Genomic DNA, 18,165 nt, shown 5'->3' on the forward strand with positions numbered 1-18,165 from the left:
CCCAAAGTCCGTCCACAACTTCTCAGTGAGGACTATTTTCCAGCCAAGTTTTAACTTTCAATCTTCAGCCACTTTTGCTGTAGCCCTATTAAAAAAAATGGTTGCCAAAATATTCTTACAATGACAAGAGTGAAGTTTTGCCACTTCTTCCTAACTCAAACAGCTGATTTGAATAAAAAACCAATCACTGATAAAATTCATTTTCTGGAAGAGAAAAAGTATGGAAAATTTCAGCCCAATAGCCAAGTTCTTCAAAAAATGATGGGCATCTGCGAACAAGATTATAAGTAACAGCAACATACATTTTCATCAAGTCCTGAATCTCTCTCCAGCAACAGTTTTCATCCAAAACTACTTTACAGTTCGGAACAAGAGTCTCTGCTCCTGAGCACTGATATAGCAAGCATGTTTCAGCTGCTGCCTCAGTGCCTGTAACTAGCCAGTGCTCTCAGCACCTAACTTTCAAGAGCAAACAACTGGTTACAAAAATTAACAGCTGCAATCCCAGAAAATCATCAAGACACTGCCTGAAAGCAGATGGGGTGACAGGGCACAGACATTCATACTGCTGGAAACACTTTGGTAGCTAGGTTTATGCTAGTCAAGACTGGAAACACATTCAAGATTTTCATTACTAGGAAGGAGGTGCATGACAAAGTGGCCTTACATGTAAGCCAGCGGGGTAAATTAGAATAAACAACCTTGAAATATCTTTATGACAAATATTAAAAGCTGCCCTGTGCCACAGGAAAAACAGGTGTAAATCCAAATGGTTGTAATCAGAAGCTGAAGTGTTATCAATTCTACTTGCACTCACCCTCCTGAGTTACAGAAAGTAAAGGTAAATCACAGACTGATTTTGTTACCCCTTATGATTTATGTGTATGCTTTAGAGTGTGCCTTTAGCAGAAAGACAATCTGAAGCAGTTTTCTGAAGCTCCATTTGTATAAACAAAAGTTCAGATTTACAGCTAGTGAAACAGAAAATACAAGAGCTCTTGTATTGAATGGAATTGTTTTACCAAGTATTAATTTTTGTTTCCGAATACTTCATGTAATATTCCAGTCTTTCCTTTTTAATATGTGTGATTGCCTTCCTTCAGTTTCAGTTCCCAGCATGGACTTCCATAAGCTTTTGGCATTTCTACAAACACCACCACAACTCTTAGTGGAAAACCTCAACACTGTTACAAAGTTTCTTGTACAAAGCTTCACCAGCCAAGAGAATTTATGCAGTTGCATATTGCAACAGCAGAACAAATCTACATTTGACTGCAGACACTTGGCAATGAGGGCTGTAAGAGAACTGAATAGAATGCCTGTGTGAGACAGAAATCATTGTAGGACCTGCTGCAGAATACAACCAAATGGCTCCAATACTAACAGCACAGTTCTTCTATATTGTGTACCAGTCTTAAGCAAAACTTGCAACTGAAGTCTTTTATAGAATACTTGTGATCATACTGCAGTTTTGGATGGTAACAGATTACAAGTAACTTTAGTAACTCTGTAAATTGTGTGCCAGATATGGGGTGGAAGAAAGAAAAACAACATTAAAACCATTCTCACATTTTTCTTCCATTACATTTTGGAGAACTAGGTTGCATAACTCAGTGAATAAAGTATAATTAACGAACTCTTACAGCCACTTGGGATGGCATTTTATAGTTCCTGGCAAACAGTAATTCACTTCTTAAACCAAATACTCAAAACTGGGATTATGGAACACATCTTCCAGTCTCATGCACAACAAAATACACAGTCATAGGTCTATCTACTGTAGGTCAATGTACAGCAAAGAACATTACTAGGGTCATGAACAAAAGTGGATACCAAGCTCCTGCAGCACTACATATGGCCAACCTGAGTGGATAAACGGAGTATCGTTTTTTTGGTGGAGTTAGTCCATTTACAGTCATGAATGAAAGTTCCACAGAAAAATTATAACTATACACATACATTGTGTAAAAAAAGTTCGTTTTCATCATACTGTGTGTCTATATCGATTCTGCAATTGTTTTCTGACAGGAGGCACAAAATATAGCATGCAACAGATGATAAAAACATCTGCTACTAATTACAATGTAAGACAGTAAGCAGAAAAGGACAGCTTAATTTCTTCTCTCTAGAAATACTGTGATCCATGATGTCAGCAGTCTGACAGTCTCTTAAAAAATGTTCTTCTTTTAATTGCTGCTTCAGCATGGTTTTCCAGAACTCACTACAGGCATGTCTACACTGCAATTTAAAAACTGCAGCTGGGCTCTGCCAGCTGACGGGCTCGTGGGGCTCACGCTAAGGGCTGCTTAAAGGCAGTGTAGACATTTGAACTGGAGCGTGGGCTTTGGGATCCTCTACCTCACAGGGGTCCTAAAGCTCAGTGGTCTCCAACCCAAGCCTGAAAGTCTAACACTTCAATTAAACAGCCCCACAAGCCTGAGTCAGCTGGCACAGGTCAGCTGCAGGTGTCTAATTGCAGAGTAGATACACCCTATGTTTTCTGCCTTCTGCAATGCTGCATTTATTTAATAGACACTGTCTGAATTGACTTTCAAAGGCTCATGTAGCTGCTGAAAGGCTGCACTGACAGCCATAGTCTCAGTTCATCCTACTGACTGCGGGACTCTACAACAGCTTTTTTGATTACAGCAGACGAGGCCAAGTTCTTTCCAAGTGGTGACATTCAGCTTTGGAGGAGTGCTTTGTATGATCTACCAGTATGCAGGACAGCAGAAGTTAAACATTTTGCTAAATTTAAAAGGAAGAAAAATGCAGATTTTTTTTATCTCAGCCAACAGCCACACTTCCAGCTATTGCAAAATAATTATAATGTACCATTAGCATCACTCAAATGCAGAGGATGAGGTTGCGTGAAACAATGAAGCTGAACTCTACTTCCTCCTGGGTATGCTTTACAACACTTTATGTACCGGGTACATGATCACAATCTGTTTCTGAACTGTTACAATGGAATATTAAAAAAACCAAACCAATCTCACAAATGCTCCTGGAACCAATAAGATGTGTACATGCTTTACCATGTAACCTTGTAATATTGTCACCCATATCTTTCCTAGTCATTATTTCCTTGTAAGTTTATGGCCAACACCTGAACCTTGTTTTAAGTTATTTGCTCTCTGAGGCAGAAGGTAGGTCTGTTATTGTGAGCCAAGGCTCAAAGGGAACATAACCAGGGAAGACTTGTAACTATGCTCATTGTATCAGTTCTGTGGACAGACGAAGACCACCAAGGGTCCCTGAATGCCAACTGGCAAAGGAGTGACAGGAATGTCCTGATACTGGTATGTACATTTTGTTTCATCAAGGACTATCTTGTGAGGTCTTAAATGAGGACTAGATGACCTCCTGAGGTCCCTTCCAACCCTGATAATCTATGATTCTATTTGAAAACCAGGCTCAGAGTGGTCATCAATATTGTTATGAAATATATATACAGATACTATGTATGACGGTGTACCCCATACGGCTTCATGAGAATATGCTTATGAATGTATATATGATATAACTGAAATATGTTTTATGCTATATATGCCATGTAACATATTTATGTAAAGGTTATGATCTACTGAATACATTCCTCCTCTTTGTATGCATGTATCATTTTTTATACTTGAAGTTAGGAATATTGGCTGTATACTTGCTTGATTTCTAAGTAGCCTTTGTAAAGCATTTGGTCAGCTTCTTGAGAAAGGAATGTGCAAACACTTAAGGGACAATGGATCTTGGGAGGCTCCAATCCACATAAGAAGTCTACATGAGGACTTTCAAGGTAGCACGTAAGCCATGGCTGCTGCCTGTAAAAACTGAGTCATGCAGGGACATGTGACTCCAAAACTCCATCTTGGAGCTAGACTTTGCATAGGAGAGGGGAGGGGGTCTCCACCCACAAGAGAAAGTCTATTTAAACCTGTGGAAGACCTCTCCATTTTGTCTTCAGCTGGCTAAAGCAATAACCTCTCCACCCCCAAGGATACCTGAAAGAGACTGGAACAAAGGACAGTAACTACAGGGAGTGTGAGTGACTGCTGGACCCGGACTAGGAGATTAGTCTGTAAAAGGAAGCTTACTGGAACTGGTGAGGTTTTATCTGTATTCAGTTTTCTTAGACATAGACTTGCATGTTCTATTTTGTTTTACTTGGTAATTCACTTTGTTCTGTCTCTTACTACTTGGAACCACTTAAATCCTACTTTCTGTATTTAATAAAATCACTTTTTACTTATTAATTAACCCAGAGTATGTATTAATACACCGGGCGGGGGGCAGCTGTGCATCTCTCTCTATCAGTGTTATAGAGGGCGAGCAATTTATGAGTTTACCCTGTATACAGCTGTAACATGGATTTATTTGGGATTTAGACCCCATTGGGAGTTGGGCATCTCAGTGTTAATGACAGGAACACTTCTGTAAGTGGCTTTCAGTTAAGTCTGCAGCTTTGGGGCATGTAGTTCAGAACTGGGTCTGTGTTGGAGCAGACTGGTATGTCTGGCTCAACAAGACAGGGTGCTGGATTCCCAGGCTGGCAGGGAAAGCAGGGGCAGAAGTAGTCTTGGAACATCAGTTGGCAGTTCCCAAGGCGGTTTTTGTGATCCAACCCATCACACTATGTAAGGAGTTATGTACAGTAACTCCTCACTTAACGTCGTCCTGGTTAACATTGTTTCGTTGGTGATCAATTAGAGAACATACTCATTTAAAGTTGCGCAATGCTGCCATATAACGTTGTTTGGCAGCCTCCTGCTTTCTCCACTTCATGCAGAAAGAGCAACCCGTTGGAACTAGCTGGTGGGGGCTTGGAACCAGGGTGGGCCAGCAGCCCCCGATCAGCTTCCCTAAGTTCCCTGTGCAGCAGCTGCCCAGCAGGCTATCAATTGCCAGGCAGTAGAAGCTGTCCCTCCCTCCACTGCCCTGTGCTGCTCCTGCCCTCTGCCTTGGAGCTGCTCCCAAGAGTCTCCTGCTTTCTGTGCAGGAAGGGGAGGGGGGAAGAAGAGGGGTGCTAATGTCAGGATGTCCCCCTCCCCTTGTACAGAGCAAGGGGTGGGGACACGACAGAGGGAGCTGGTAGCAGCTGCTTTCTCAATTTGCTGATCTACGTAAAAAGGCGGTGTTCTTAGAGTGGAGTCAGTGTACATAAAGGGGCAATGCACCTCTTTCTCTCTCTCTCTCCTTTTGTGCTGCCTTGTAGAGTGTGAGGCTACATTAACAACTATGTGTTAACCCTTGAGGGCTCGGCCGAGTGCTAGTTCATCATTTAGCAGTAAGGCATTCTCTGGGAAATATCCCACCCTCTTCCACCCCCTGACTCCACCACCTCATCCAAGCTTCACAATCATCATTGCTGTATACAGTATTAAATTGTTTGTTTAAAACTTTTATATTTATTTATATTTAATTTAATATATATAAATAAAAAAAGAGAAAAAGTCTTGTGTGTGGTGAAAAAAAATTTCCCTGGAACCTAGCCTCTCCACCCCCCGCCATTTACATTAATTCTTATGGGAAGATTGGATTCACTTAACATCCAATCGTTTCGCTTAAAGTAGCATTTTTCAGGAACATAACTACAACGTTAAGCGAGGAGGTACTGTATATCTACTGAAAATATGGTCTTAGATTCTGTATCAAGGTATGAGTCACCATCAGAAACAGGTTTTCTGTCAGACAAGAGATGTTTATTTACCTCTCTCTCTGTAAATGTAAATTAAGCATAGTAAGCTAACAAAGGATATCAATTTACATACAAAGTCAACAGAGAGATGTGAAGTCAACTGGGAAGGAGCACATAGGAAAACACAAGTCCCACTGGTTATACTGTCTCTGAGCAGAGACAATGAGCTTTAGGGAGTATAAGCAGAAGACAAAGAGGACATCCCCTTGTCCTGCACCTAGGAAGTAAACTTACAGTGCATTTATATTAATGAAAATGGGATCTCAGCCAAACGTGGCTGAAAATGCTGCAGAGGACTTCAGGGGTGAGAAACTTCTTTAGACAGGAGGTTAACCTGTTACTTAAGGTTAGTCTCTAGAAAGCACATTATGATTTTGTTTTATATGTAACCTTTTGTTTCCAATATTCTTACTCACTATCACTTGACCCTTCAATAAACTTTTGTTGTTTTCACTATAAATATATCTAAGTGTTGTGATATTAAGCAAGGTGCTGAGCCTGAGTTGAACCACACAAGATGGTGTGGTACACTGTTGCATTGGGGATGGCAGATCTGGTATTTCTGTGGGTGTTCAGTGGATAAGGGACTGGACACTACAGGGAAATGTTTCAAAGGGACTCAGGGACTGGGGTGCAACTATGGTTAATATGCAAGACAAAGGCTAGCATTGCCCAGAGGAAAGTACTTGAGTGGTTAACGAGCTGGTGGTGTCAGAGTGGACACCAAGTTAAGCACAAGCAGGACTCCCTCACACTGGAGGCAATAAGGGTGACAATGTGACCAGTCTCGTGGGTAAACTGAGAGCCATTAAAGAAAGGTACGGATCCTGTGTCAGCCTAGCACTTTTAACAAGTACCTATTTGACTCCAAAACATCCACATACAAGTTGATTGGGGAGGAAAGCAAATCTTGCACCTGAACAGTGAGTCACTTTACTCAACATCTAGAAGTTTTTGGACAGATGCAATAGTAATTACAATATGCCTCACTATACTATGGTGAAGATGTATGCAAAGGATTTTAAAACCACATTTACATTTCTGCACATTCCTTTGTTGAAGCAATTAAATATATATAGCTCATCACTAGCACAAAATACACACAATTGTTTGACTACAAGAAAAACAAGTTACTGTGTAACTATCTAGGCTCTCATCATAATCTTCCCTCTTTTTTAAAGTGGTGTTTTATTTTAAAAAAAGTTAACACCTTTTTTGTTGTTGTTTTTTTTTAAGAAAAAAAAGTTAAGCTTGATGAATTCCTTTTCTTTGAGAAGGTTTCCACATATACCTCCACAGCTAATGAAAAATGTCAGTCCCGGTTTGTCAAACAAACAATCTGACCAACGTAGCTTTAAAACTTTTGTTCTATTAAGGAGATCACTAGATAAAGCACTAATAAATGGAGATCAAAAGTTAATGAGAAAAGTACATATCCCCACCACTATTAGTTTGAAGCAAGCAATCCAACATTTAAAAAGAGGCCACATCCTTCAGTCTTGTGGTGAAACAGAATATTTGAGTTATTTCATCAGCTATGAAGTATTTTGCAGGAATTAATGCATAACACAATATTATTGGAAACAATGGTAACTGCAATAGGTCATTTGGGGTTTCATTACCACTTTACCACCTTCCTTTAATAAATCAAGTACTTGATATCAAAGTCAAAATAAAAATGGATTCAATATTATAAACAGTGGAGGATGTCAAAAGATGAATGTGTAAGATGTGCTCTGGTTGAGCTCCAGTTTACTTATGGCTTTTGTGATACAAAACAAACTTGGCTGCAAAAAAATAAGATGGAAACAGATGAAAGCCTCTTATCCCACCTGAAATTTCTAAAAACAAATTTCAAACAGGAGGGTGCCATTTTCCTAAGGCAACACTGAGGAATGGTGGAATTCAACTCCAGATAGTAACAAATTCTGTGATGACAGCTCAATCCATTAAATATATAATAGGAAATAAACACCACACTGATATGCAAATGAAGTGATAGACATTGATGTATATAAACAAACATCTAACTAGGATTTTGTGGTTGGGGGGAAAGAGGTAGCTTTGACCCTCTGTCACGAAGCAGTGGAAAGAGAGTGATTTCCTTGCTCATCTCTGGCCTGGTTACAAATTGTTGATACAAAGTCTGGGCCTCATTCTGTCACATTACTTTGAACAGTACACCTTCAGCTGTGAGTTGTCCCACAGTGGGAGGCGGCATAAACAGGCCCTCTATGAAGAAAACACACATCAGTCTCTCCATCTCATCTCTTCCCTAGTGTTCTACAATAGTTGTAAAAATTAAAGAACTCCAATTGCCATCTTCTTGCATTTATATAGCACTTTTTATCAGCTCACTACAAAGGTCTTTGCAAATATTAACTAATTAAGCCTCACAACATCCCTGAAGTTGGTAATTATTCCTATTTTGCTGGCCATAGAACCTGGAGCCATAGAGAAATTGTTCTCATGTGCTTTATTAACTACTCACTTACTGAAAGGATTTTTATTCAAGTTTTCCAGAAAGCTCACCCACTTTCTTGGGCAGAGACGCAGCAAGAGAAATTTCAACATAGTAATTTTCCCCAAAATATTATTATTATAGAACTTGAAAATAGGAGCTTATTGAAAATGCCTCCTCAGCCATAATTATAGCATCCCTATTGGGGTGCTAGAAATATATTTGAAGATATCAATAATTCAAAGAAACTGAGTCCAAACCATGCTCCTTTAAAATATCAGGATAACTTTGTGTCTGGCCATTCTATGAACTAAACATCAGTGTTACATATTAGCTGGAAGGGAATCTGAAACGAGAGACATCTACCACTGTTCAACAGTTTTGCTAGATATATAATCAGAGGAAATTATCCACTAGTCAATGAATTCGTAGACTTCAGAGCACTTTTCATCGACTCCAGGGCAGGGTGTGAAGAAGAATACTCTTAAACTATTTCTCTTTTAATCCTGTCTCTCTCAGACTAAGATAATTGGCTTCTTACTACTTAATATGGGTGTGCAATTTTGAATATAAAATATCTCCATTCAGTTGTTTTCCTTGATGTCTTAATGCTAGTGATAATGCTAGTGATAATCAATGAATACTTAATTGATGAAGCATTAGGCATGGTGCACTGTTGTAAACAGAATTGTGAAACGCTTACTGACATTGAAAGCAGTTGTTGCAAGTTATGTCAAAATATATGGGGCTTGTTATAAATACACAGTGTACCAATATTAATTGAGAAACTAAATGTAGATGAATGCAATAATATCAGATCAACCTATAAACTAAGAACCAAATGAACAAAATGGAAACTATATGAAATTCCAAGAAATTGAAAGTTCAATGCACTGGAAAGAACAAATTATTTACTTGACATCCATGAACAGTACAATGGCTCCATTACAAGACATACAAAAGTAGTGTTACTATATTTGCTTTTCATAGCCCACTTCTTCATAAACATGAATATTAAAAGAAACGAGTAACAAGAATGCCTCCTTGTCAAGGCTACATCAGACAGAATGGTAGGACAACCTCTACTTTTCACTCTAAAATGGTTTAAATTAGAAATCTGAGTAACTGAAAGAAAAGAAAAATTATTTCTCTCATATAATCTACATTTTTTTAAAAAGATATTGCAATGCATAATTTGTTTCTTGATCTGAAGCAGCACTACTTCACCATTCAGATGATTAGTAACTGAACCTGCTTTTAAAGACTCACTTTTGTAATGCAGCTTGTATATTCTGCTACAAGGTATGTAATCAATAGTACAGTAGGAGGTTTTTACAAGTTATAGATGTAATTTACAGCCTCTGATCAGAGGGGAAAAATCACCTCCCATTGTAAAGCACTTAATCTACAGATATAAATCATTGTAAGTGGCACGTATTATTTTTAGAAGTTTAATCAAATAGTAAGAAAGGGAGACCTAGTAAAAAATAACTAATCTCATATTTTCAAACTCTCTGTGGTAGAGAACAGTCAAACTACAACTACTCTCTCAAATGTAAGCAGGGAATGGGTTAGAGGGTAGTGCTGCAGCAGGCCAACAGGGGAATCTGAACTTTGGGGGGCGGAGGGGGGGGGGGGAAATTTGGCTTAAATTTCCTGTTACTATGGAATGAACCAGTCTAAGTCAATGAATTTTAAAGCCTTTTGAGTTTTGCCAAATATTGGAAAAATATACCTGACCTTAAAAGTCTGCATTAGCCCAAGGGAGCTTTCTGTCACATCCCATTTGGAATACAATAGAATTACTTCCCCATTTCTGGATATGATGGAAGGTATCAGTTTTCTGCAATAATCAAAGAGCAAACCAAATCGAAGTGTCTGTCCTACATCAGCAAAAACATAAAAGTTTGAAAAATGCATTGCTGCACTTTCTAGACCTCTTATATCTCTGGAAGCTTATATCAGGGGTAGGCAACCTATGGCATGTGTGCCAAAGGCGGCATGCGAGCTGATTTTCAGTGGCACTCACACTGCCCAGGTCCTGGCCACTGGTCCAGGGGGCTCTGCATTTTAATTTAATTTTAAATGAAGCTTCTTAAACATTTTAAATACCTTATTTACTTTACATACAACAGTAGTTTAGTTATATATTATAGACTTATAGAAAGAGACCTTCTAAAAATGTTAAAATGTATTACTGGCACGCGAAACCTTAAATTAGCATGAATAAATAAAAACTCGGCACACCACTTCTGAAAGGTTGCCGACCTCTGGTTTATATTAAGCTTGACTAAAGATATTCTCTTTCTGTCAAACCACACATGCAAATTTGAAGTAAAAAGTTATCTTTCACTGTCTTAAAGGTTGGGAGAAAACATCAAACTTCTAATGAAAAGCTGGTTACTAACTAGAGCTGCTTCCACCTCTCCATACTTTCATAAGGACAACTATCAGAATTAGTTCTGAATATACAATATATTACCTGCATGTAAGTCTTGTTGCACAGTAACACAGTAGAAAGTGAATATTATCACAAAATGAAAGTAGCCTATTTTGAAACTGCATTATTCAGCAACACGCAGAACTTTGTAAATTAGTTTATACTCACTCACTCTCTTTAGGGCACCGTATATTAGGCATTTGATTAGACCTGAAATCAGGTTCTCTTTTGGTAAAGTATATGCTTTGGAAGGACAAGAGACTAAGTCATGATTTCGCAAAGCCCTTAAGCACATGCTGTGACATTCCAGGGTACAATCTAGACTAATGAATAGGTATGCCACCCTGGCCCTGCAACTTTGAGTGCCTTACAATGCTTTGCTGAAGTAATTCCCACCTGGGCTGCTTACAAACTGTCTTCCACAGCATGCAAGTCACACCCTGGTTGTGTATAACTGCAGGCTGCCAGCCACACTTGGGTTAGACTCTGGCTCTCACCAGCCTTATTTATACTGCAGGGTGACCCCAAGACACCCCCAGTCTTAGATTTTCCCCAGACGTGCATGTCCTGTACTGCCCAGCCCACTCTTCTGGACAATAAAAATCCACTATTTCTTTAATAGAAATAATATGCACACAACATGCCACCATAACTGGAGTTTCCCAAACACTTCAATTTTAACATACTGATTAGATAAAACAATAAAACAAGTTCATTATCTACGAAGAGATAGATCTTAAGTGAGTACAACTAATGAGACATAAAAGTAAGAAATGATTATAAGAAAAATAAAGATCAAACAACTGGTGCCTAACTTAAACTATGTTAAACTCAAAATATTCTCTCACCACATGCTTTCAGCAGTCTTGTTTTGCTTATTCTCCTCGACCATAGCAATTATGTTTACACCAATGCACTGCCCTTAGTAGTAAAGGCATGAGCTTTATTTGGTCTTCTACATTTGTAATAACTGTTCAGAATGTAGAAGATAATTTTAAATACTTTCTGTAGTTGACCAAAGTAATAAACCAACTAGACTCTTTCCATTTGAAAAGATTTTTCTCCCCTCCCACTGAGGGAGTGGACCTTAAATGCCAAGAATCTAAACATGCCACATTTTAAGATATTCTGACAACAAAAGGATGAATTAATACCCTTTAAATTGAGCTCTTTCACACTATGTGACCCAACCTTAACGGCACTCCATTTTGCTTCCATTTACGAAATCTATTCTTCCAAGTGTCATTATGTTCCATGACTGAAATAAGTTAGGACAGCCATATGAACTTATGTTTATGTTTAAGAGGCACATTTATAAACACAAGAAATGAATATAAATATATTGATTTTAGAGAGAACATGATTCTGCAAAACTTTACAAGAACATTTGTAATCCGCTTTAAAGAAGGAAAAAAAGGAGGAAAATTGTAGAAAATGTACCATGAACAAAATAATAGTGGCAAACTCTTACTAAACAGAAATACAACATGCTCCATATGTGTATCTTAAGTTTTCAACTTACCTATATTGTCTTTGGCAACAAGACCTTTGGAAAAGTCACTGGGTGTAGGTGAAGTTCTGCTGTCCCTCTTTGCTACATCAAGGTTGTTACAATATTCCCATCTCTTCTGTTGAAGTTCTTGAAGCCAGTATGTCATGTCCTGACGGGTAGCAGCCTACAAAAAAAGAGACGAGAGTACTGAAAAATAAAGAGACTGATACACTTGTCAAGCATGGATATAATTTAACTTGCATTGAAAGGAAGACAACAGAGGTACCAAGTAGAGCTCTACGCGGATACAAAATTTGTATCTGCATCCGATCTGTAATCCGCAAACATGGTCCGCGGATATAAAGATTTGCAGGGCTTTAGCGCCAAGAGAGCAGAGGTGCCAATAACATTCCACTAAATATGATAATCCATTTCATATATATATATATATATACACACACACACACCACTAATAAGCCAAATCTACCTATACAAATTAATCATGCATGCCTAGTTTCTCCACCTTTACATCTCCATCTCCCCAAGGGTATGTCTACACTACGAAATTAGGTCAATTTAACAGACGTTGATTTTTTAGAAATCAATTCAATACAGTCGATTGTGTGTCCCCCCCACTAAGCGCATTAAGTCGGCAGAGTGAGTCCACAGTACCGAGGCTAGTGTCGACTTTCGGAGCGTTGCACTGTGTTAGCTATCCCACAGTTCCCACAGTCTCCGCTGCCCATTGGAATTCTGGGTTGAGCTCCCAATGCCTGATGGGGCAAAAACATTGTCATATGTGGTTCTGGGTACATGCCATCAGGCCCCCCTCCCTCGCTCCCTCTGTGAAAGCAACAGCAAAAAATTGTTTCTCGCCTTTTTTCCTGGGTTACCCATGCAGACGACATGCCACGGCAAGCATGGAGCCCGCTCAGCTCACTGTCACTGTACAGTCTCCTGGGTGCTGCTGACAGACGCAGTACTGCATTGCTACACAGCAGCAGCTCCTTGCCTTTGCAAGTTAGCAAAGACAGTTAGCAGCTCTATTACACTGTCTGCTGCTGTCTCCTGGTTGCTCCTGGCCGACCTCACCTGGGCAGACATGGGTGCTCCTGGCCAGCCTTGGTGAAGTCAGTCGGGGGCACCTGGACATAAATGGGAGTGACTTCAGGTCACTCTCTTCTTTACGTTTCATCTAATGGAAATTCAGTCCTGCCTGGAATATCATGCGAGCTGGAGGCTTTTGCCTCAGGCTGCTCTCCGAGCCAGCAGCACCGCGTGGTCGCACCTACCCTGGCCTACCCTTTGTTCCCATGGCCCATGAAACCTGGACAGTAGTAAGGAGCAGTTCAACTATAGGCTGAGCAACTGCAGAATGGTGGTAGAATGTGCCTTTGGATGTTTAAAAGCTCGCTGGCGCTGTTTGCTGACTAGGCAGTTTGCGATTAGATTAGAAGAGCACAGCAAGGCACGCTGTGCATCACAGAGGCTTTGAAAACCAGTTTCATGACTGGCCAGGCTTCGGTGTGACAGTTTGTGTCTTTCTCCTTGATGCAAACCCGCCCCCTTTTGTTGATTTTAATTCCCTGTAAGCCAACCCTGTAAGCCATGTCGTCAGTTGCCCCTCCTTCCATGAGAGCAGCTGCAGACAACCGTTTCGCGTCTTTTTTCCATGCAGACGCCATACTACGGCAAGCATGGAGCCCGCTCAGATCACCGCGGCAGTTATGAGCACTGTAAACACCACGCGCATTATCCTGCAGTATATGCAGCACCAGAAACTTCAAAAGCAGGTGAGGTGATGACGGCAGCACGGTGACAAGAGTGATGAGGACATGGACACAGACTTATCTCAAAGCACGGGCCCTGGCAATTTGGACGTCATGGTGGTAATGGGGCAGGTTCATGCCGTGGAACACATGCGTAAAGGCACTTTCATGGAACTTTGTGACTTGCTTTCCCTTGCCCTGAATCGCAACAATACCAAGATGAGAGCAGCGCTCACAGTTCACAAGTGAGTAGCAATAGCCTGCTGAAAGCTTGCAATGCCAGACAGCTACCGGTCAGTTGGGCATCAATTTGGAGTGGGCAAATCTGTTGTGGGGGCTGCTGTGATCCAAGTAGCCAACGCGATCACTGAGCTGCTGCTATCAAGGGTAGTGACTCTGGGAAATGTGCAGGTCATAGTGGATGGCTTTGCTCCAATGGAATTCCCTAAATGTGGTGGGGCAATAGATGGAACGCATATCTCTATCTTGGGACCGGAGCACCAAGGCAGCCAGTACATAAACTGAAAGGGGTACTTTTCAATGGTGCTGCAAGCACTAGTGGATCACAAGGGACATTTCACCAACATCAACATGGGATGGCTGGGAAAGGTACATGACGCTCGCATCTTCAGGAACTCTGGTCTGTTTGAACAGCTGGAGAAAGGGACTTACTTTCCAGACCAGAAAATAACCACTGGGGATGTTGAAATGCCTATAGTTATCCTTGGGGACCCAGCCTACCCCTTAATGTCATGGCTCATGAAGCCATACACAGGCAGCCTGCACAGTAGTCAGGAGCTGTTCAACTATAGACTGAGCAAGTGCAGAATGGTGGTAGAATGTGCATTTGGACGTTTAAAAGCGCGCTGGCGCAGTTTACTGACTCTGTTAGACCTCAGCGAAACCAATATTCCCATCGTTATTAGTGCTTGGGTCGATTTCAGTGCTAATCCCCTCGTCTGGGAGGAGTACATAAATCAATTTTAAGAGCCCTTTAAGTCTACAAAAATGGCTTCGTCATGTGGACGGGTGCAGAGTTAAATTGATCAAACACTGCTAAATTCAACATAAACTTGTAGTGTAGACCAGGGCTAAGTCTCAAGAGGCTGCTCTCATCATAGAATCTCAGGGTTGGAAGGGACCTCAGGAGGTATCTAGTCCAACACCTCATACTATAGCATAGCCCCGATATGGTTGCTTCCTTGACAGCCTCTTGCACATTTAAGTTAGCCCAAGACACTATGAAGAATTCTTTATATACATGAATAAAGACTGCAGAAAAATACAAGCCTCCATACCTACAATCAGCAAGAACCTGATTTTAAGATTATGTAATGAGCTTGGCTGAAAGTGGACAAGAACATATATTAAAGGATGCACTGTAACAGTATAATATATTTACATGTTCTGTTGTGTATCTATTGCCATATGAACTATTAATTCCTACAGCAAGAGGAAGTGTAACAAAACTGCAATAAAATAAATATTTAAGACATTTAATCTACAAATTTTAAAGAGAGTTAAGTCTTCTTCTAATTAACAGAATGGGCAATGTAAATGCAAACATCTTTAAACTAAGCAGTAAAACTCATATCTAAATACATTTTTATTATATTTTACTTGAGTGTGTTTGTTGCCATTATTCTTATTAGATTGGTCTCCTCCGTTAAATCAATAAGGAAAAATGACTAGGTAGAAGAAAGGATTATGGATCTGTTGACCAGATTTTATACAAATGACTCTCAGCACTTCACATGAGAATGAGATACCTTAAATCTCCTGTCATGGTGCCTTGTTAAACAAAACCTCACAGAAGATATGATACCAACGTTTCATTTTTGTTGGCTGCTGTGCAAGACAAACATCCTGCCTGAGGTATTTCAAATTCCTTGTGCCAGCAGAACTGCAGTTTCACATTGTGATGGTGCAGTCTATATGGTTTTATAAAAATATGCTAATGAGTGAATATAATGTAACTGGAATATGCTTCATGCCAAAGGTCTCTTGTAAGGTATCATTACAAAGCTTATAATCTACTGAGTGTGATCATCCTATTTATATGAATGTACCACTCTTGTATCTGAAACTAGAAATATGAAATATAACTCTGAGGGCCTGTTGTAATTAAGCAAAGTGTGGGCCATTAATGGTAGTTTGGAATCTTGATGACTCCCATTAACCAGGACAATTGACTGCAGATGGCTCTGTTTTACCTGTAAGCCTGTATATGTGTGTGCTGGCAAGTGGGCAATGAAGTCTTGCAGTGACATGTGATCATGTCACCTTAACTGGAATCCATCTTTAACCTGGTGTCTTTCCATTGAGAAGGAGGGAGTGGGAACCCAAAGAGGGACAAAGGATTCCCGCCTTATGCAAAAGATACATAAAGGGGTGGAACAGAACAAAGGGAGGAGAGAAGCCATCATGAAGAATCCCCTAGCTACCACCTGAGCTGGAACAAGAGCTGTACCAGGGGAAAGAATTGTGCCCAGGCCTGGAAGGTGTCCAGTCTGAGAAAAAAACTTGATTAGACATAGATTTGCACGTTTTATTTTATTCTGCTTGGTGACTGATTTTGTTCTGTCTGTTACTACTTGGAACCACTTAAATCCTACTTTCTGTATTTAATAAAATCATTTTTTGCTTATTAATTAACTCAGAGTATGTATTAATACCTGGGGGAGCAAACAACTGTGCATCTCTCTCTATCAGTGTTATAGAAGGCAAACAATTTATGAGTTTACCCTGTATAAGCTTTTACAGGGTAAAACGGATTTATTTGGGTTTAGACCCCATTGGGAGTTGGGCATCTGAGTGTTAAAGACAGGAACACTTCTGTTAGCTGCTTTCAGGTAAACCTGCAGCTTTGGGGCAAGTAATTCAGACCCTGGGTCTTTGCTGGAGCAGACGGGAGCATCCGGGAGCATCCGGCTCAGCAAGACACGGTGCTGGAGTCCTGAGCTGGCAGGGAAAGGAGGGGTAGAAGTAGTCTGGTCACATCGCGTGGCAACTCCCAAGGGGGTTTCTCTGATCCAAACTGTCACACACACATTCTGTTATTTTTCACCCACCAGTTGTGGAACAGAATTTGCATTATAAAATGAGATGGAAAATGACTGGTTTGCAAAGTATGTGCCATGAATTGAAGAACAAAAGTGAAAAACAGAACACAAAGTAAAACACTCATCCATCCATTCAGCTATCATTGGGAGTGACGGAGTCAGAGATCTCTAAACGTCTCTCCTTTTAGATCCAATCATTCACATCATCATAAGTGAAAATGGAAAACTTCCTGGCTGTAGAGTCCTTGAGAAATTTCTAAACTAAACACTGTTCTCCACATCTACATCAGAAGTTATCTCCTGCTCAATTTTTATCCAGTGGCAATCTTAGTTACTAATAAATTATAGAGCCACGGTTACCTGGTAGATTAGTATTTCCCTTTAGGTCTCTCTATATGTAGACTTTGTCAACTATCACGTTATTGTCTTAAAGCAGAAGGCAACCTAGTATTCACAGGGTTATACAGCTACACGGTATTTAGAATGTAGAAAGCTGTTCTTTGTTTGTCACTCAGTAGCAGCTGCTAAGTCTCACTGTCTCAAGCTTTTTTTAAAAGATACGTTTATTCATATTTACAGTGTTTCTGTTCACAATTCGCTCATAGCCATTTTCATACTATACTCCTCCTCCCCTATATTAGCTACCTAGGAAGGGATAGATTAAAAAAAAGCAACAGCTTAAAAGCCCTGGATATATTTGATTTCCTTCTTCAAATGCACCCAGACATTCTCAGCTTCTTGGGATCCCACAGTTGTGTTTTATGTCAGCAGGCAATTGTGCTTCTGCTGTAGTTGCCTTAGGGTATAAAACTCATATCTTAGTCCCATTTTTAAAAACCAACTCATCATTTTTCCAGAAGAATTGTTAGTATCACCGCTGCCCCCCATATTTAATACCTCTCCTTTCGTATTTGTCATGACAAGATTACTGGCATGTAAAATTAAAAAGACCATAGAGGAGTTTTTAAACTAAGGGCTGAGGTTACCATACATCTGGATTTTCCTGGACACAACCTCTTTTTTGAGCCTCCTTTCTTTGTCTGGGAAGATTTTTCAAATAACAGGAAATGTCCAGGGCTTTTGCAGAGCAGACAAGCTGCAGCTCAGAAAGAGCCCTGACTGGTCCACTTCCCAATTGGTCCCTCCCGTGCAAGCCATAGTTGCAGGATCCCACCCACCCAGGACCCAGTTCCCAGCCCTAGGGAGGGGGTCCCGGAGGGAGGCACTGACTGATGGCTGTAGCTGCATCCTG

General features: G+C 40.3%; 1 protein-coding gene across 1 annotated transcript in view; it reads right to left on the reverse strand.

Annotated features, from left to right (window-relative positions):
• Positions 1–18,165, reverse strand: part of TBC1D2B (TBC1 domain family member 2B) — a 71,320-nt gene that overhangs the window by 36,933 nt on the left and 16,222 nt on the right. Inside the window, exon 2 of the mRNA XM_044980532.1 lies at positions 12,113–12,266. Coding sequence (XP_044836467.1) covers positions 12,113–12,266 — 154 coding nt within the window. The remainder of the gene's footprint in view (positions 1–12,112; positions 12,267–18,165) is intronic.

This window comes from Mauremys mutica, chromosome 11, assembly GCF_020497125.1.
Source record: "Mauremys mutica isolate MM-2020 ecotype Southern chromosome 11, ASM2049712v1, whole genome shotgun sequence".
Taxonomy (NCBI): domain Eukaryota; kingdom Metazoa; phylum Chordata; order Testudines; family Geoemydidae; genus Mauremys; species Mauremys mutica.